The sequence below is a fragment of the Amblyomma mixtum genome, chromosome 8 (genome assembly GCF_055824585.1).
Source record: "Amblyomma mixtum isolate Tamu chromosome 8, ASM5582458v1, whole genome shotgun sequence".
Taxonomy (NCBI): domain Eukaryota; kingdom Metazoa; phylum Arthropoda; class Arachnida; order Ixodida; family Ixodidae; genus Amblyomma; species Amblyomma mixtum.
This window is the reverse complement of record NC_143019.1, coordinates 20,518,481-20,538,487: the sequence shown is the minus strand read 5'-3', so window position 1 is coordinate 20,538,487 and position 20,007 is coordinate 20,518,481. Positions and strand designations below refer to the sequence as shown.

The 20,007-nt window shown below is 46.5% G+C and overlaps 1 protein-coding gene across 1 annotated transcript; it reads left to right on the top strand.

Annotated features, from left to right (window-relative positions):
• Positions 1-9,019: 9,019 nt before the first annotated feature.
• LOC149331600 (UTP--glucose-1-phosphate uridylyltransferase-like) lies at positions 9,020-17,613 on the top strand (the record flags this gene model as incomplete). The annotated part of the gene is made up of 11 exons (XM_089557379.1): positions 9,020-9,034; positions 11,988-12,121; positions 12,385-12,453; positions 13,931-14,064; positions 15,804-15,892; positions 16,221-16,289; positions 16,597-16,628; positions 16,722-16,818; positions 16,911-16,989; positions 17,108-17,274; positions 17,590-17,613. Coding segments are annotated over exons 1-11 (909 nt in total), but the record flags the coding sequence as incomplete, so codon positions are not given.
• Positions 17,614-20,007: the final 2,394 nt, after the last annotated feature.

The window sequence follows — 20,007 nt, the reverse complement described above, 5'->3', positions numbered from 1 at the left end:
CTTTCATGTCTTCTTCAAGAGGATTTTCAATCATCGAGCTGTGGATTTCGCCACGCCATTCTATCTCGGATAGGTTGGGCTTCACGAGAAATGCTCGAAGTCCCACCGCGCTTCAAAGTTGCTGAATGCCTCATTGGAGTATTCTTGGCCGTTATCTCTGACCGGAAGGCTTGGAACGCCATGTCTTGAAAGAGAGCTCTCAATTTGTGGATCTCATGTGCCGAAGTCAGTGAGTTAAGCTGGTCGTCTTCCCGGAAGTTACCATGGCATTCTGCTGTCACCAACGGGCATTCTCCTCTGTACTTCAGAGTCTGAGCTCCAACGGGGTCCCAAGGCAAGTTTGGCTGCGGGCAGACCTTCAGTGCTTCTTTCTCCTGAGCTGATGCATCTTTTTGCCAAGCATCGCGAGCTGAAATTTGCTCTCCTATCTTGGCGTTCACACCTGTCGAAAAGGTGCTGTCACGTACATGTCGCAGAGTCCTCTCGATGCCCATGTGGGCCACGTGGAGCTTTCCCTTCGTCAGCTGTTTGGAGCCTCCTTGCTATGCCTATTTTTTCTCCGTTGAGTATAGCGCCGTCTTCCATAGCAAGCTGGTGTCAGAATTGAAAGTGCATTCTGAATTCTGCTGGGACATTGCAATTTTCTTGTGGCCACCGTCTGAGGATAAGGGTTGTCATCTTCTTGATGTTGTGATCATTGATGGTGGCTGTCGTATCGTTTCTGCGGTCTTCTTCTGGACAAGAAGGTGGCTGATCGCAATGATATCTTCCACCTGTTGATCAGCACAGTCATATGGGACTAAAGCACGATACATTGTGTCAGCAAGAAGTTCCTTTCCTGTGGAATTCCGTTCAGCGAGAAGAGCGTGGCAAGCATTTCTTTTTCATTTGCACTTACCGCACCTCGCTGGGTGTGAGTGCTCTGCTTGCAAAGGATGTTGGTTTTCCGTCTTGAAGAGGTGAAGCTCCAAGTCCATTTTCACTGGCATTGCACTGAACCACTAGTGGTTTTTACGGGCCATAGTACGGCACTACTGATGCCTTCATCACCATGTCCTTTGTCTGTTGAAAAGCTTTGGGCACTTTATATATCCATGTCCGTCAAACATCTTTGAAGGTCAGGTTCCCAAGAGGTCTCCTGACTTGGGAAATTTTCAGGAGAAAAGAGAGCTCTCAATTTGTGCATCTCATGTGCAGAAGTCAGCGAGTCAAGCTGATCGTCTTCCCGGGAGTTACCATGATATTCTACTGTCACCAACGGGCATTCTCCTCTGTACAACACAATGTGAGATCCAGCATGCTCCCATGGAATGTTTGCCTCGGGGTGGACCTTCAGTGCTTCTTTCATTGGTGCTGGTGCACTTTTGTGGCAAGCATCACATGCTGAAATTTGCTCTTCTATCTTGGCGTTTGCCTGGCCAAAAGATGCTGTCAAGTACACGTCGCAGAGTCCCCTCGATGCCCATGTGGGACACGTGCAGTCTTTCCTTCATCAGATGTTGAGGTGTCCTTGCAATGACCATTTTTTCTCCATTGAGTATTGCGCCGTCTTCCGTAACATGCTGGTGTCAGAATTGAAAGTGCATTCTGATTTCTCCTGCGACATTGCACTTTTCTTGTGGCCATCCACTGAGGCTAAGCATTGTCGTCTTCTGGAGGCTGTGATTGTTGATGGCGGCTGTCGTATCGCTTCTGCAGTTTCATTCTGGACAGGGAGGTGGCTGCTGGCACTGATGTCTTTGACCTGTTGATCACCACAGTCATACGGGACTAAAGCACGATATCTTGTGTCATCAAGAAGTTTCTCTCCTGTGGAATTCCGTCCATCAAGAAAAGTGCCGCGAGAATTTATTTTTCTATTTGCACTTACCGCACCTCGCTGGGTGTGAGTGCTCTCTGTCTTGAAGAGGTGGTGCCCCAAGTCCATTTTGACTGGCAATACACTGAACCAGTACTGGTTTCTACCGGCCATAGTACGGCACTACTGATGCCTTCATCACCAAGTGTCTTTGTCTGCAGAAAGGCTTTGGGCACCTTATCCATCCATGTCCATGAAACATCTTTGAAGGTCAGGTTCCCATGTGGTTCCCTGACTCTGGAGATTTTCAGAAGAAAATGTGCCAGGTAGTGACCACTCCACAGTAATGCTGCACATGATGGACGTCAGTAGGGGCTTCTGTAGGCGCCCTCTTGATAGGATGTGACCTAAATATGTCATGCTTGATGAGCGAACTTGTGTTTTCTCTCATTTGAGATGCACACCAATCTGCTGTCATTTCTGCAGCACGTTCTCAAAGTTCTCGTCGTGATCACGGCGGGCTTGATAATCGGCAAGAGCTCGACTACCCGGAGGAGTTGTGGTGGCAACATCTCGGATTTCATCATTCGAGCTCTGCATAAAGCCCTCTCCATATGCAGCCTCTAGTCGTCGAAGTGGGGGGTAAAAGCAATAACTCATTACCCGCTGTAAGAGGGCCTCAGAAATGCGGCCGCATGCAAACAGTGCTCTACTTCAAAACCCAAGGCGCCCTCAGACTGTTTACTGAACCACAAAAGGCTGTCCGTGGAGGGCACTGGCAGGAAGCGGAGGCTTCCTGAATCAGATTAGGTTTGACTTTCGACATCCATTCCAGCTCAGCACCGTAGCCTTTTTTCGCTCCAAAAAGTAATCTTCGCGCATCCAGCATTGACCTTTAGCCTGCTCTCCGTCCGACGACTATGCTGGGGTTTACCCGCATGACAGCCTTCGTCGTTCCTGTTACTTTTGACTCATTTGATTGCGAGGAGTTATGCTGCTGAGGCATTGTACCGTCTAAGTTTTCATCCATTACGGTAATTCTGAGTTTTCAGGTACTCTCCGGTGTGTCTTCGTGATGTTCAGGGGCTACCATGGGTGAGTCCTCATTTTTCACTTTTTCACATTGCACTACTTCCCTGGCGGGTCAACGTGGTCATCGGAGTGCTGCAGTGGGTGAGCCAAATTCATGTTGGTTGTTACTTTAGATCCGAACCCCTGGGCGCCATCATCGTGTTCTGGCTCAGCGCTGGGTGAGTCCTCATCCTTCATGTTAATTTTTCATTTTCGACCCGCTGCCTTGCATGGCACAATAGTGATGGGGCACTCCGGATTGTAAGTGTTTTCTTTTGATTTTAATTTGAGCCATTCCTCGGTGCTTCGTAAACCAAATGTTAAGTCCTCATCCTTAAGGTCAATGTTTTACTTCAGCGCCAATCCACGGAGCGTCTTCGTGGTGTTCCTGAGCATCAAAAACTGGCATCACATGCTTTCAAATGCTGGAATGGCGTTTTGGTAAAGCAGAGGAACACCATCTACAGATGGCTGTTACTTTCATGTCTTCTTCAAGAGGATTTTCAATCATCGAGCTGTGGATTTCGCCACGCCATTCTATCTCGGATAGGTTGGGCTTCGCGAGAAATGCTCGAAGTCCCACTGCGATTCAAAGTTGCTGAATGCCTCATTGGAGTATTGTTGGCCGTTGTCTCTGACCGGAAGGCTTGGAACGCCATGTCTTGAAAGAGAGCTCTCAATTTGTGGATCTCATGTGCAGAAGTCAGTGAGTTAAGCTGGTCGTCTTCCCGGAAGTTACCATGGCATTCTGCTGTCACCAACGGGCATTCTCCTCTGTACTTGAGAGTCTGAGCTCCAACGGGGTCCCAAGGCAAGTTTGGCTGCGGGCGGACCTTCAGTGCTTCTTTCTCCTGAGCTGATGCATCTTTTTGCCAAGCATCGCGAGCTGAAATTTGCTCTCCTATCTTGGCGTTCACACCTGTCGAAAAGGTGCTGTCACGTACATGTCGCAGAGTCCTCTCGATGCCCATGTGGGACACGTGGAGCTCTTCCTTCGTCAGTTGTTTTTTTCTCTATTTTTTCTCCGTTGAGTATAGCGCCGTCTTCCATAGCAAGCTGGTGTCAGAATTGAAAGTGCATTCTGAATTGTGCACATTGCATTTTCTTGTGGCCATCGTCTGAGGATAAGGGTTGTCATCTTCTGGAGGTTGTGATCATTGATGGTGGCTGTCGTATCGTTTCTGCGGTCTTCTTCCGGACAAGAAGGTGGCTGATCGCAATGATATCTTCCACCTGTTGATCAGCACAGTCATATGGGACTAAAGCACGATGCATTGTGTCAGCAAGAAGTTCCTTTCCTGTGGAATTCCGTTCAGCGAGAACAGTGTGGCAAGCGTTTCTTTTTCATTTGCACTTACCGCACCTCGCTGGGTGTGAGTGCTGTGCTTGCAAAGGATGTTGGCTTTCCGTCTTGAAGAGGTGAAGCTCCAAGCCCATTTTCACTGGCATTACACTGAACCACTAGTGGTTTTTACGGGCCATAGTACGGCACTACTGATGCCTTCATCACCATGTCCTTTGTCTGTTGAAAAGCTTTGGGCACCTTATCTATCCATGTCCGTCAAACATCTTTGAAGGTCAGGTTCCCAAGTGGTCTCCTGAGTTGGGAAATTTTCAGGAGAAAAGAGAGCTCTCAATTTGTGCATCTTATGTGCAGAAGACAGCGAGTCAAGCTGATCGTCTTCCTGGGAGTTACCATGATATTCTACTGTCACCAACGGGCATTCATTCTCCTCTGTACAACACAATGTGAGATCCAACACGCTCCCATGGAAAGTTTGGCTCGGGGTGGACCTTCAGTGCTTCTTTCATCGGTGCTGGTGCACTTTTGTGGCAAGCATCACATGCTGAAATTTGCTCTTCTATCTTGGCGTTCATGCCTGGCCAAAGGATGCTGTCACGTACACATCGCAGAGTCCCCTCGATGCCCATGTGGGAAACGTGCAGTTTTTCCTTCATCAGATGTTGAAGTGTCCTTGCAATGACCATTTTTTCTCCGTTGAGTATTGCGCCGTCTTCCGTAACATGCTGGTGTCAGAATTGAAAGTGCATTCTGATTTCTCCTGCGACATTGCAATTTTCTTGTGGCCACCGTCTGAGGATAAGGGTTGTCATCTTCTTGATGTTGTGATCTTTGATGGTGGGTGTCGAATCGTTTCTGCAGTTTTCTTCCGGACAAGAAGGTGGCAGATCACATTGATGTCTTCAACCTGTTGATCAGCACAGTCATATGGGACTAAAGCACGATAAATTATGTCAGCAAGAAGTTCCTTTCCTGTGGAATGCCGTTCAGCGAGAAGAGTGTGGCAAGCGTTTCTTTTTCATTTGCACTTATCGCACCTCGCTCGGTGTGAGTGCTGTGCTTGCAAAGGATGTTGGTTTTCCGTCTTGAAGAGGTGAAGCTCCAAGTCCATTTCACTCGCATTACATTCAACCACTAGTGGTTCTTACGGGCCATAGTACGGTGCTACTGATGCCTTCATCACCAAGTCGTTTGTCTGTTGAAATGCTTTGGGCACCTTATCTATCCATGTCCGTCAAACATCTTTGAAGGTCAGGTTCCCAAGTGGTCTCCTGACTTGGGAAATTTTCAGGAGAAAAGAGAGCTCTCAATTTGTGGATCTCATGTGCAGAAGTCAGCGAGTCAAGCTGATCGTCTTCCCAGAAGTTACCATGGCATTCTGCTGTCACCAACGGGCATTCTCCTCTGTACTTGAGAGTCTGAGCTCCAACGGGGTCCCAAGGCAAGCTTGGCTGCGGGCGGACCTTCAGTGCTTCTTTCTCTTGAGCTGATGCATCTTTTTGCCAAGCATCGCGAGCTGAAATTTGCTCTCCTATCTTGGCATTCACACCTGTCGAAAAGGTGCTGTCACGTACATGTCGCAGAGTCCTCTCGATGCCCATGTGGGACACATGGAGCTTTTCCTTCGTCAGCTGTTTGGAGCCTCCTTGCTATGCCTATTTTTTGTCCGTTGAGTATAGCGCCGTCTTCCATAGCAAGCTGGTCTCAGAATTGAAAGTGCGTTCTGATTTCTGCTGGGACATTGCACTTTTCTTGTGGCCATCCACTGAGGATTAGCATTCTCATCTTCTGGAGGCTGTGATTGTTGATGGCGGCTGTCGTATCGCTTCCGCAGTTTCAGTCTGGACAGGGAGGTGGCTGCTGGCACTGATGTCTTTGACCTGTTGATCACCACAGTCATACGGGACTAAAGCACGATATGTTGTGTCATCAAGAAGTTTCTCTCCTGTGGAATTCCGTCCATCAAGAAGAGTGCCGCGAGAATTTATTTTTCTATTTGCACTTACCGCACCTCGCTGGGTGTGAGTGCTCTGTGTCTTGAAGAGGTGGTGCCCCAAGTCCATTTTGACTGGCAATACACTGAACCAGTACTGGTTTCTACCGGCCATAGTACGGCACTACTGATGCCTTCATCACCAAGTGTCTTTGTCTGCAGAAAGGCTTTGGGCACCTTATCCATCCATGTCCATGAAACATCTTTGAAGGTCAGGTACCTGTACCGAGTACCTACCGAGTACCGAGTACCTGTGGGTAGAAGGCAGATGATGAGAATGAGGCGTGGTTTAGCTCTGGGTAAGCCTGGCCAGTTGCGTTAGCTGCGATGCTTTGTGAGCCGTGCAGCGCGTTCTGCTGTCTCTCGAGCGCGTCGTCTCTTTCTAGCTTGGTCGTGTCGCCGTTGCTTCTCTTCAGGGCTCTCCATAACGACAAGATTCCACCGAGGCGAAGCGCGCATATACCCCCGCGAAGAGCCACCACCTCACCCTCTACCTCAGCAGAGAGCACACATCTGGCGGGAGCGAGCGACTACACGCACGGCAGCGGCGATGCCACCTGGTGGAGCTCTGCTAAAAGGTTGCTAGGCAACGGCCGTTCAAGGCCATTCGTGCCTACTGGCCACACGACGAGACCGTAGCGTTGCTAACGCAACAAAAAGACCGGGTGAATAGCAACTTGGGCTACCCCCAGTGCACAAGGCTAGCAATGAGGCTCAACCACTGCAAACTACACTTCACATGCATACATTTATGATGATGATGATGCATTTCTATGGTGCAAATGCATCTTTGGCTAAAGAGCGCCATGGCAGAAGGTGTTTTCTTCTGCTCAAGGTGGGGCCAAAGACCAATTTTCCAAGCATTTCCCGTAAAGAAGCCGAGCACCAGACCAGGGGAAAGCTTGTGCCCACTGTATCGTGAGTGGGTACCCGGTGGCACTGGGGATCGAACCCCACACCTTCCGCATGCAAGACAGATGCTCAACCGCCGCGGTCTACATACATACATTTAGTCGCAAAAGAACGGAGTGTGGGGCTGCAGTCATAGGGATTTTTTTTAGAATACAAAACGTCTGTCCTACTTGAGAATATTATAGACTGTAAACCCACAACCTGACAGGACTAACAGAAACTAATTAAATCCTCGAGAAAGAAAAAAAATCAAGAGATACCTCATCTTACCCAAATTTTGGGGACACATTCATTATATGGAGTAATATATCAGCAAAAGTTTATACTTCAACACGCAAAGCACTCGGCATGTACAGCCTTTGTCAAAAGTTTTGAGCCCAGGGGGTTTGCTTCTGAAGCACACTGTCTGGTTCGTAATGCATCTCCAGCGCTCCAAATTTGCTGAAGGTAAGAAGATTTCTGGTCCTGCCTCCTCCAATTGGTAGGACTACCACAAATGTTACAGGAGTCCCACTGCAAGGCTTCCTGGGCTCTTAAACTTTTGACAAAGACTGTACCTCATTCAACTGCAGTCAGTCAGCTCTTTATATTTCAAACTCAAATGGGATGGAAAATTTTGTTTACAGTGTGCCAAGTTCACATAAAAAGAGCCATTTTTAATCACATGATGTCAGCGGGTCCAAAAAGTCACTTCAAATAATCACGAATCTACTGTAAATACGATGCCCACTCACTGTGCGTCGCACATAAACAGAAGGAAACATGCCCCCCAAGGGCACTTGAAATAGTGTCACATAGTTTGTGTCCTGGCATCACAAGTTTACTCGACATGCCAGAAAGTGAGCTACAGACATATAGTGCACACTAGACTTGTTTTGATATGAGTAGTTAAGCGTCTCCAATAGAAAGGAAGCATAGCAGGGGACAGATGAGATTACGAAGTTTGCGGGGATACGGTGGCCACAGCTTGCAAAGGACAGGGGTAATTGGAGAGACATGGGAAAGGCCTTTGCCCTGCAGTGGGCGTAGTCAGGCTGATGATGATGATGATGGTAGTGAAAGCAGACACCAGAGGCACTAGAAACAGTGTTTCTACTGTGGCACAGTACAGCTATCGTTTTTCACATCTTGGCCCAGAGAAGAATGAAAAAAAAGTGGAAGCTTTCCGGAGTGGGTTGTGATGTACCTGGGCATGTCCGAGGGGTTTGTGAACTGGGAGAGGCAGCTGGAAAGCATGATGACCAGCCGGAACCTTTCCTGCTTGATCCAGTCCGTCAGGAATTGGCGGTACTTGGCACGGCAGTTCTGTTGCCAAAGAGGACAACCACATGCTGTCACCACACACTAACAATGCACACAGCCATGCCAGGCTTCAGCTTAATGGAAAGCGTGGTCACCTTTCTCTTTTCTCTTTTTTTAGCTAGAGTGATAGTTTGTGCAAACAAACAAAGTTGTTTGCATCAAATGTTTGCAGTTCTCAGCACGAGGCCCTTTTTCAAACAAAAGCTGCAAGAAAATTAAAAAAAAAGTCTTCAAAATTTCAGCCCAACTTTGACACTTCTCTGATTAACACAAGCATGACAAACTTGTGTGCTCAGTGTTCAGTAAATATGCTACCTGGAGCAGAAGCCTCAGGAACAGCAACACAGGTTCATTTGAGCCCCTCTACACTGTAACCACCTCAGCAAGATTTCACCCCCTACCTCTTGGCTTCACAATAAAACCAAACGGCGAACCTGACTTGGCACAGTAACAGCTATAAACACCAGAAACATGGGCACCGGACTGAGCTGCCAGAGCTAATGTCTTCGCTTTTACCATCAGCCACAAGAGGCATTACAAAGGGGGAGTGGTGACAAAAATGTAGAATGACAGCAAGCATGAAATGCATACAAAATACAAGCCAAAATGGGTGTGTACACCATGAGGTGTACAAACCCTCATGGTGTGCTCAATGGTAACTTTTCCACACCCATCTGTTCACTCTCTCTCTCTCTCTCTCTATGTACAGTCTTTGTCAAAAGTAGCCAGGCTGCACGTTTTTTATCTTCATAGTCGTATATTAAAGTTATTATGTCAGCCCTCAAGCTCTAAGGTAAGGAGGAGGTAAGGAGAACCCCTCTCCTCACCTTCAAAGAACTTTTTGATCTTTAGGGAAGCCATGAGGGCTCTGTTATACAAATGAGAAGCAAACCAAGGAGCCTGGTTACTTTTGACAAAGACTGTACATGTGATATAAGACGTTAAAAGCGCCCACTCGTTTCAAAGAGCCCCCCCCCCCCCCCCCCCCCCTTCAATAGCCTTTTTCTATTGCATCTTTTTCTAGCCTAGGAGATACTAACAGCACATTTCTTAACTTAACACACATGCTCTACTTAATCACACAACAAACCTTCAGCCAAAAAAAAACACACTAACTTGAGAGGCGATGTAAGCTTCTGGGGGGGGGGGGGGGGGGGGGGGGGGGGGGGGGGGGGGGGGCTTTACACTGTGGCTGGAGTAATTACTCATTGGCATCCACCCGAGCGCAGCCATACGGCTACAAAGGAAAGCTATACAGCTTTCTCAGAAACTTCGTAGGTAAAGAAAAATTCGTCCTGGTCCAATCTGACCAACACAGTTCCCACTTCGAGTTATTGATCAATTCGCTCTCGTCCTACCATAAGCTTGCCGTCCTGGTTAGCTCAATTGGTAGAGCGACTGCTCCGGTGTAGCGGTGGTCCCGGGTTCGAACCCCGGACCAGGACGAATTTTTCTTTAACTACGAAGTTTCTGTGAAAGCTGTATAGCTTTCCTTTGTGGCCGTATGGCTGCGCTCGGGTGGATGCCAATGAGTAATTACTCCCTTATTACACTGTGGCTTTACACATATTTAAATTATTTACATAAGAGGACACATATATGTTGCAAACATGTTCACCATGGACGAGTAAATGAGGTCACTACAAAGCCACTGCTTAACACTGTTCCCTCGCTGCTATACTCCATTTCATACATAGCAGGCAACGCTGCAGAGGTTGCTGAAGTAGGGCATCCGCAAAGCTATATTTACTCCGCCACGTATCATTAATTCTTCTCAAAACTCCGGTCATTGTTTGGACGAATACAAAGAGCGGTATAAAACAATGTAGTAGCATTGAAAATCACGGTCGGAGCTGTGAGGCACTCAGTGTTCGGGCTCTCTGGCCATTACTTTCAAGGAGAGTGAACTACTTTTTTCGCACGGATTGAGAAGGGGCGATGCGCCCTACCAACCACGTATCATACCGCCACGTGTAGCCTTTGCTTCTCGAAGTCTCGACGAGTCGCAGGACGAAAATGTGGCAAAAGGTAACACGAAGTCCAGGAGGAGCCAGTCACAGCACTTAAGATTTGTCACAACGAAATATGCTTGTGTTAGCTTTGGTTGTACTGCGAACTACTTTTTGTGCGCAGACTTAGCTTGTGCGAACAAGCGTGCTAGCTTTGGCAGCGTTGCCTCCTATGTATGAAACGGAGTATAGTCATTCCTTTCCTTCTTCTCCAAACATGCACAGCGGTGTAAGAGATGCCCTCGTTTGAAGGTTTCTTTGTTTGCTGCTGCTTCATTATGTGCGCTGTACCAGTGGTGAAGGCAGTCCTCGTAATGTGGGTGTCGAAGGCATTTTAACTTAAGATTATTGCTCAGAGGATGTGCAAATTGTGTAGAGCTACTTGTTGGGCACGTTTCGTAAAGATTTGTTCATGTATTGGTTCACCGAGAAGCATGTGTGGAGCCAAGGTTCTGTTCTTTCCTTAAGGGAGCTACTCTCTTGGACCGGACGCAAAACTTGAAGGCCACGGGTGCGGATCTCACCGATGGCTTGTGTTTGTTATTTCTTCTGCTTTCTAATCAGTTATCTTTAAATAATTGCCCTACTAATCTCCCATTGATGAACACCAAAAAAAAAAAAAAAACCACCACCTATGCTCCTTGGTTCCGATGATTGTTGGCTTCTGTCATGCATGTCATAACGAGCCCCTCTTTTCCCTTCCCTTGTCTACTCAATATCTCCCTGTGTGGGACACTGCACTTCTTAATGAACGACAAGAATTTGCCGACAAAGTTTGTGCTCCACTTTGTAAATGAAATCTAGAATCGCATTTGATGCAGCTGATATTAAAGGGGCTGCGAAACACTGCTTGGGGGGATACCGGCTATACTTCAGGTGGGTTCTTTATGTCACACAGATGCTGACTTAAAATGAATTACAGGAATCGATGCACAGGGACGGGAGTTATTCAGTGAAGAAATTTGAAAATACAAGCAAACAAAACGCTGCCCTCAACTCGATTTTGGCGGGGCTTCCCACTCCTATTTCGCTCTCCCAATGACGGCACCTGGCGCAACCAATCAAAACGGCCAGCCAGAGCACGTCGCGGAAGTTTGTACTCCATGGTTGCCTGCTCTCTGTAACTCGTTCTTGCTGAGACTGGCAGCGTCGTTTCCATGCCAGAGCGCCCCTGGTGGTGTATTTTTATTTTACTTGCTTTGCAGAGCTTTTATCTAAGACAAACAAGTTGTTATTGTTGATATAATATAAAACGCAGACAGGTAACAAAATGTGTCTCTATTTATTCACACAATTTGCAGTATATTTACTGTTTGTCCGGTCATCAAGCTCGCGCCAGGTGATGTCATATCCGCTGCTAAAAACCCGCCACTGTGTGGCAACACCATCAGAGCCATGAAGTTGTTTTTGGGAGGACATTAAAATACTAAAAAACGGAATATACGCGGTATTACCGACGCTAATAGCACCATTATAACTCACTGTATGCAATCAACAGGCAAAACAGTTAACTAAGATTGTGTTTCTGGGCCCCTTTAACGAAGTAGGAGTGCCGTTTTGATGGGGGAGCCTTTAAAACTTTTTTCTTTTTTGCTGCAGCACCTGAACAGGACGTACAACGCCAAAATGCCGCTGGTGTTGATGAACTCGTTCAACACTGACGAGGACACATCCAAGGTCCTGCGGAAGTACAAGGGGTTCAAAGTCAAAATCTACACCTTTCTCCAGAGCAGGTACGAGCAGAGTTTTGGGTTGTGTCATAGAATGGAGTGCGGTCACACAGGGTGAAGCGCATAATGTAATGTATAGTGTTTGCTGCAGTGATAAGGGGCCTGATGGGCAGTAAAAGTGGCACTGTTTTTAGAGCGCAGCTCTTAAGCGGTCGTTCATGGATTGAGCAGTGTCCCTTGCCATTGGGTTCGGCTTAACGGGGCTTTGATGCTGCGTTGGATGCTGGCAGGTTGCATGGTCTAACTTGTGGTTCGTTTTATTCCAGGTATCCAAGGATAAACAAGGAAACCCTGATGCCCATCGTCACATCGCTGACCACACCATCCGAAGACGGGTATGTTCTGTTTTGCATTGTGCTACCTGACTCCAAGGCAAGGTCTCTGACATGGGGTGTACAAGTCACTCTCTACTTAGCTACATGCACGCACTAGTACTTAATATTCATCGATTTTTGAATTCAGTGTGTCATCTGCTGGACCAGCCAGAAGTCCTACAAATGAAAGCATGATAAAGCAGGGGATAGTTTTGCTCGTTATAGGGGAAAAAGAAAGAGAATCTTAGTTTTTGTTGTGGCCCGTGCAGAAAAAAATGTGACATATTGAGAATGGGAGTTGGTTTAGACGTGCTCCCGTTTGTGTTATTGCACAGCTGTAGATTGTCCGATTTTAGGCCACTGATGTCTTCATTTGCTCGTCTACTTTTTATTTTTGTGGCAGTCAAAAACATTTATAGTAGGGGTGCTCAGATATTGTAATTTTCTAATATGGATCAAATATGAGTATAAAAAAAAATTCTTCAAATGTCGAAATGTGCATCGAATATCTGTTCAGTATGAAACAAAAAAGTTCAGGAAAAGGTAAATAGGCAAAAGTTGCTGCCCTTACATATATATATATATTTTTCAAGATAATTGAATGCCTTTGCAACTAAAATAGACAAAACTAGACTGACTCGTCAGGATCCAAAAAAAGTAAAACATGATGTGCACAGAAATTTTTACTGTTCGATTAGAGAGCACAACTGTATGCAGCCTGTAATGTGGTCATGCAAAATGAGTAACAAAATAAAATATGTGAATTAACACATGACTGGCCACTAAAAATAACACGATGGATAGTAAAACCTCTTGGACGAAAGAACGGAAAATATTCTAAAATTATTCGAATGTCGAATTATAAAATGCCTCCGCACCCCCTCCCTTCCAGAAAAAAAAAAGAGAAAGAAACCAAACCTAGCCAAAACCCAGTGCTGCCGCCATTCGGCACTGCGTGTTCCGTTTGCGTTCGCCCGTGTTTTAAGTATTGCAGCAACTGCTCTCAGAAGTCGCATTACCGAGAAGCTTAATCGTTGGCTAATTTTTTGTGTTTGCCTGCAACCTCTACGTGAAATCTAATATGATGGTTAAGCATTAAGCAGTTGCAATTCTTCCCTGCATCCTGTCGGCATCATAACTTTTCTAAGCACTTTGCACTGCATTGGCATTTGAAGCAGTGGGTGAAGAACTTACCACTCCAAGAAATCTTTCATATTAATTCCTTTCAGTGGGCCCAAATGAGTCGTCAAGTGTGCCCAGTGACCGGCGACTTTATCACTTTCCAAACCAAAACACAGTGTATGAAGCTTGTAATTCATGTCTCCAGACATTCCTCGACCACTGTTGCTTCTTTTTTGTTGTTTTTTTTGTGCTATTACCGTTGTCTGCACATGCTCGTGCCCCAGAAGAGCACACCACTGACACTTGTTTCGGCTTCAGGCTGTAAGTTGTAATGAGAGTGCACTCAGTGCCGCCTATACGCTCTCCCTTCCTTCAGCTTCTACCCTCGGGGCCACGGAGACTTCTACACGGCATTCTGCCAGTCGGGGTTGATGGACCACTTTCTGACGGAAGGACGCGAGTACTGCTTCATCTCCAACATCGACAACCTCGGCGCCACGGTCGACCTCAGTATCCTTTCTAAACACTGGCCGACTATGGTACAGTCGAGCCCACTGGAGACAGTGTGAGTTAAAGGTGCACTGAAGAGGAATCTGAACTCGTCTTTTTGCCGGGGGAACTCGATCTACACATTCCGAGCATTCTTAGAAACTGCAACTTATTGCCCTGTGTGACGGATTTTCCTAATTAAATCGAATTAACGCCCGGCTCCCGCCTTTTTTTTTAATTCTCCCTCGTCCGGTGGGCGGAGTCGACCAACGCGGGGAGTGCCTTTCAGCCAGCTCCGTGGAGGCTTTGCTTTCGCTTCATTTTGTTTTTTAGGTTTCCGCGAATAAATAGTTTCATTTGCAGATAATATAACCGCAAAATAAGCCCGCAGAAATAAAAATACGCATGGACTATTTGCTTCTACGGACTACTACGTATTACTCCGCGATGACAGAGCGGCAAGCCACCACTGGACTGGGTGAAAGGCACTCCACGCGTTGGTCGACTCTGCCCACCGTACGAGGGAGAATTCAAATAAAGAGCGGGAGCCGGGCGTTAATTCGATTTAATTAGGGAAATCAGCCGCACAGGGCAATAAATTGAAGTTTCTAAGAATGCTCGGAACGTGTAGATTGAGTTTCCGCGGCAAAAAGACGAGTTCAGATTCCTCTTCAGTGCACCTTCAAAGCTCAGCTCCAGGTGCGCAAAATTTTGTGTGATGGCCCAAGTGACGGCAGCAAGCGACGATCGATGCCGTCTCTTAAGTGTTTTGCCCTTGTTGATTGGTTTGTTGCTTGATTCTGCATCCACAGAAAATTTCGCTCTTTGCCCAGAAGTGCATGTGCGATTAGCCAATCAGACTCCGTCATACGCGCTTCTGGGCTTCTGGTTTGTATGCTGCTCCCCTGTGATCTGTCCTCGTCTCAGCAAGTGCATCCGCTTGCGTATCGTCGCTGCCACTGCATTGCCTCCTCAGAGAAAGACGGCGGAACATGGGGATGTTTGCCGAGCTGTATTGTGTAGGCACTGGACAAATGAAAGCACATCCCCCTTGGTGTGCGCCGTGTACTATATCGTCTATTGCTTGCATAAGGCTTGCCCTTTAATTGACGGCGGTCATTGCCGCACCACCCCATTGCATCGCTGTTTTTTGAGTATATGGAGCTCATTTGTTAATTTAGATTACTGCCCCTGTCGGGCAGTGCAAGGAGACCCTTCATTGTTAAAGCTTACACAAGTGCTGTCTGCCTCTAATGCACTCACATTCAATTGTATATATACCTGGTGTATCAAGTGATGACCATACTGTGCTCCTGTCAAGCAATGCCTATTCTGAACACTGAGCCCAGCCTGCTGGGATGTTTGAAGCCTACCTTTGCGATGCATAATTGGATCAATACATAATCAGGTACACAGCACAGTAGTCAGGTAACAGTAACTAATTGGAACGTTTTCACTCAAAAGTAGCTAGTACAATACAGCCAGTCAAGGTGCTTTGCTTGTTCACTGTTGGCAAGCCATAGCTGTGCTGACCGTGGTCATGTTGGAGGTGCATGTTTATAGTCTCTGGAGATGGCCTTATGGCTGAATTTTTTTATCATTCACTTTGAAAGGCAAAAGCCTGGTTTGCCGATGGACGTTACCAAGTTGCTCCAGAAGGCAGTGGCCACTCTAAGCGAATCATGGTTACTGTGGCAGGCTAACATGTGGCAGTATACAAGCAAACCACATGTTCCTTAACCAGAGGAAAACCCGTGCAGACATTTTGAGCATGCTGCTGTCCTCAAATGGTGCCCAGGCTCCCGACTTTGTCATGGAAGTCACTGACAAGACGAGAGCCGACGTCAAGGTGGGTGTCATCTCTTCAATTCCTCACTGTGTCTGTGTTTTAGTGTCGCTTTGCACTGATGCACAGTTTCTTAGCATGTCAGTCTCACTGAGAAACGCTGTCACCATGTCAGATTGCGCACGTGCTCGCAGCATTTTCTCAAGCTGTTGCAATAGCCAGGCCTATTTTTGTGGCAACGTAAAGATCTCCAACGATCTTTGGGATCTTGGTGCAGTGTTTTGCGAAAAATATTGCTAGCGCTATATTTACTGTTGTCGGTGGAACGGGTGTGATCACTGGGCAGAAACTTAGAGATGTCACTACACTGTACTCTTTATATTCCTTGTAGGGTGGCACACTTATTCAGTATGAGAACAAGATTCGCCTGCTGGAAATTGCGCAAGTACCCAAAGAAAATGTGAGTTCATTGCTTTATTTCTTTTTTTTAATATCATCAGTCAGGTCACTTTCTGCATGCACTGGTTTGACTGCGAGGGACTGGCCATACAGTTTTCTCCATGTTTTTGTCCATTGTATATTGAAGCACCACAAATTCCCGCAGTCATGAACAAATGCTGTCAAGTTAATTAGAGGACTCTCGTCAGTGCTGAAGTACTTTGATATTTTGAGTGAGCAGTGTAAATGTTTCATTTGCTGGTGTTTTGATGCAAACCGATGATTCCTAGCAATAAAGCTGTGAAGTAGAAATGCTGTTCTTCTTCCAGGTTGACGAATTCAAGAGTGTGAAGAAATTCAAGTGAGTTACCTTGTCTTCTACATCTGGCTTTTTATCATTCATGTTTTTTGTTCTCTTCTGGTTGGACTCAACATTCCCCTTTCGCGCCCACAGGATCTTCAACACAAACAACCTGTGGATGAAGTTGAGTAGTGTGGGCAACCTTGTGGAGACCGGTGGCATAGACATGGAGGTCATTATCAACTACAAGGCAAGTTGAGCGCTTCCGTCTTGCACGTAGGGGTCAGTGCTGAGTGGCTGCAGGTGTGCCAGTTAGCCCTCAACTCTCTCTTTCCCAAACAGACGCTTGACTCTGGCATCAACATCATTCAGCTAGAAACAGCGGCTGGAGCAGCAATGAAGGACTTCCAGAACGCCATTGGTGAGCATCACAGGTGTTTTTTTTTTATATATATACTCAAGGCCAGCCTCGAACGTGTTTTGCGTTGTGCCTAGGGGCCCGCTGCCAATGTGTTTGTGGTGGTGTCACTGTTGTGCAGGCATTAACGTGCCGCGCAGTCGTTTCCTGCCGGTGAAGAAGACCTCGGACCTACTGCTGGTGATGAGCAACCTGTACCACATGAAGTTTGGCACGCTGGTCATGAGTCCAAAGCGTGCCTTCCCCACTGTGCCCCTCATCAAGCTCGGGGACAACCACTTCTCCAAGGTAGTACTTGTCATGCGGCTTGCTTTTCTACACCGTCAGCTGCCGAAGCCTTTATCTTGCATACTTTACCTCTGAACGCTCTAAAAAACAGCAAGTGGTGATTCCACTTACCACCAAACCAAATTAGACCACGTTATGCGGGCACAAACAGACCCATAGTATGACTGCAAGAGCATGTTTGTATATTTATGAAGTTCTTGAGTGAAAATCCACTAGTACCAATCCGCATGTGCAGATCTGCACATGTGGATGGGACATGCGGATTCACATGTGCCATCCAAAATCTGTAGTTCATCTTTTGGTCTTTTGCCACAGGTGCGAGATTTCCTGAACCGGTTCGCAAGTTTGGCAAGGGCGTTTCTCTCAGGGTGAGTGATCCACTAGACTTCTAATCTTCTTTCTCTTAGCTTGCGTGGCAGTTGGTTGTGCAGGTCACAAACTCATTCGAGTTGCGGGCTTAGCTGGTATGTATGGGCATTATGTGGTATGTATGGGCTTCAGCCCTTTAACACTATCACGTTACTTAGCTGGTATGTATGGGCATTATGTGGTATGTATGGGCTTCAGCCCTTTAACACTATCACGTTACTTAGCTGGTATGTATGGGCATTATGTGGTATGTATGGGCTTCAGCCCTTTAACACTATCACGTTACACCCATAAGGCGGAGCTTAAGTGTCCGCTTCAATCATCTCACACTGCCTTGGCAGGCCAGGTACAACGTAAACACAACAAAAACACCACCATTTAAAGCAGGCTGTTTCTTCCACACACATGTGTCTGTGTCACGAACAGCTCTGGCTGTTGTTTTCAGGGCACGGTGATCATCATAGCCAACCATGGCGACCGGATCGACATACCGGCGTCAGCTGTGCTGGAGAACAAGATTGTGTCTGGCAACCTGCGCATCCTCTACCACTAAGCCGGAGCTGTTGACGCTTGCAGTCCCATGTCAATCAAACTACCAGTGTGCCCATTTTACGACCTCATCTCAGTTGCATTCAGTGCATCTCAGTGGCATTCACATGTGGTATTTTGTGTTACCATGGTGAGCGTACTTGGTCAGCCTAGGTGTTAGTTCCATCACAAAAGACAAGCATGTTGGGAAAAGTTGCTGCTAGTGGTGACATTCAGTATATGCCATATGCGGCACCTTGATTACAGGTGCCAAGTCGCCGTTCCCAAGATGTTCACGTGCAGAGGCAGAGTTTGTGATGTGGCAGATAAATCACGGACCACTGTTCATTTACTGTGCGTCATTGTTTAGTGTCCATATTTGCTTGTTATACATTTGGCTTGCTGGTTGATATCGCCCCAAGGTGCCATAGCAAAAGCCAAAGCTTAGTTCGAATCTACACTAAAAAAGACCAAGAGAGCAAACAGTAAGCAGCAATTGACTTGTCCAAGATTTCACAATATCTCATTGCATCATGCTGTTATCAATGCGCCAAGTGTATTTCAGTGCTTTTTAAAAGGGCATTCACGCTTAAGTGTATAAACCTTAAGGAGCGAATGAACTGTGCCATAGAAGAGAGGAAAAAAAGGCTGTTTTGTGAAATATTGTGCCATTTGTAAAAGCGGTGCTTTGTTCACCTTTTTATTGTGGTCAAGCTGTGATGAGCCGTTGAGTCAGCAACGAGTCTAATCATTTTCGTTAAATGATTTTTTATTAACTTTGGAATTGACGAAAAGCCTGTGGGCTTCCCTTTGTTGGTTGTTGTTATCGCATGGATGCTGGGGTTTTGCCGCTTTCAAATTCTCATTTATTTAAAACTTGGGTTCTTTTCTTACGTTTTATAAATGGAAATGTTTTCTTTTATTCAGCGCGGTAACTTTATATACACAATGGAAATGCTTTCTTTTATTCAGCGGGGTAACTTTATATACACCATGTGCTATTTTTTTTGTTGATGCTTTTTGTGGGAAGGGTTTTGTTCAGACTTTGTAAACAATTTTTGCATGCATGTGGAGCGTGTTTAGTGCAAAACATAGAAGTGGTTCGGGTACTTGTTGAGGGCAGCGTGGCAGCATTTTTGCAGTCATATCTTGCTTTGGGAGCATTACATCAGATGTTGCCAGTGTAACAAATGCTTGGCAATGCATCAGCTGTGTCGTCTCGGGATGTTCTGCCAACCGCAGCCATGTACAAAGTAGGAAGTTTTCTCATAGGTCATGAAATAAATTATTGTTGAATCGTGCATATTGGCCCATGTGTGTGCAGTTTAATCAGATGGCATGTTGTGCTTCGAGGAAATCTTCTCACTAAATGTCTGTACTACAATTCATAAAACCAGACTAGTGTTTTAATAGGCTTTGTTATGGGGGTAACACTGTGTGCACTCCATGGCAGATGAAATAGACAGAGGCAGTGCTCATCACAGGCTGTTTAGTCTCAAGCATGAAAGACAAAATTAAGGGGGGCACCTAAGCAATTATCTTAAGCAGTGAGCAGAGCTGGCTCACTTAGGGCAGTGGACACCTCAATCAGACTGAGTAGGTGGTGGGGTCCACCTACAATTGAAGGCAGTTATGTGCCTTTCCTGTTCTCAAAACCAACCCAAGGTTTATGGATTTTTGAAGGCACAAAACTGGTTACCTGGGTCAGTGGAGACTTCAATCACGCTTTGAGATTGGTGGGTATGGGGATGCCAGTGGCACGGCCGCTTGATGCAAAGCGCAAACCGAGGTGCGGCCAGCCACGTCGCGCCGCCGACAATGGGTGAGCATGTCCTG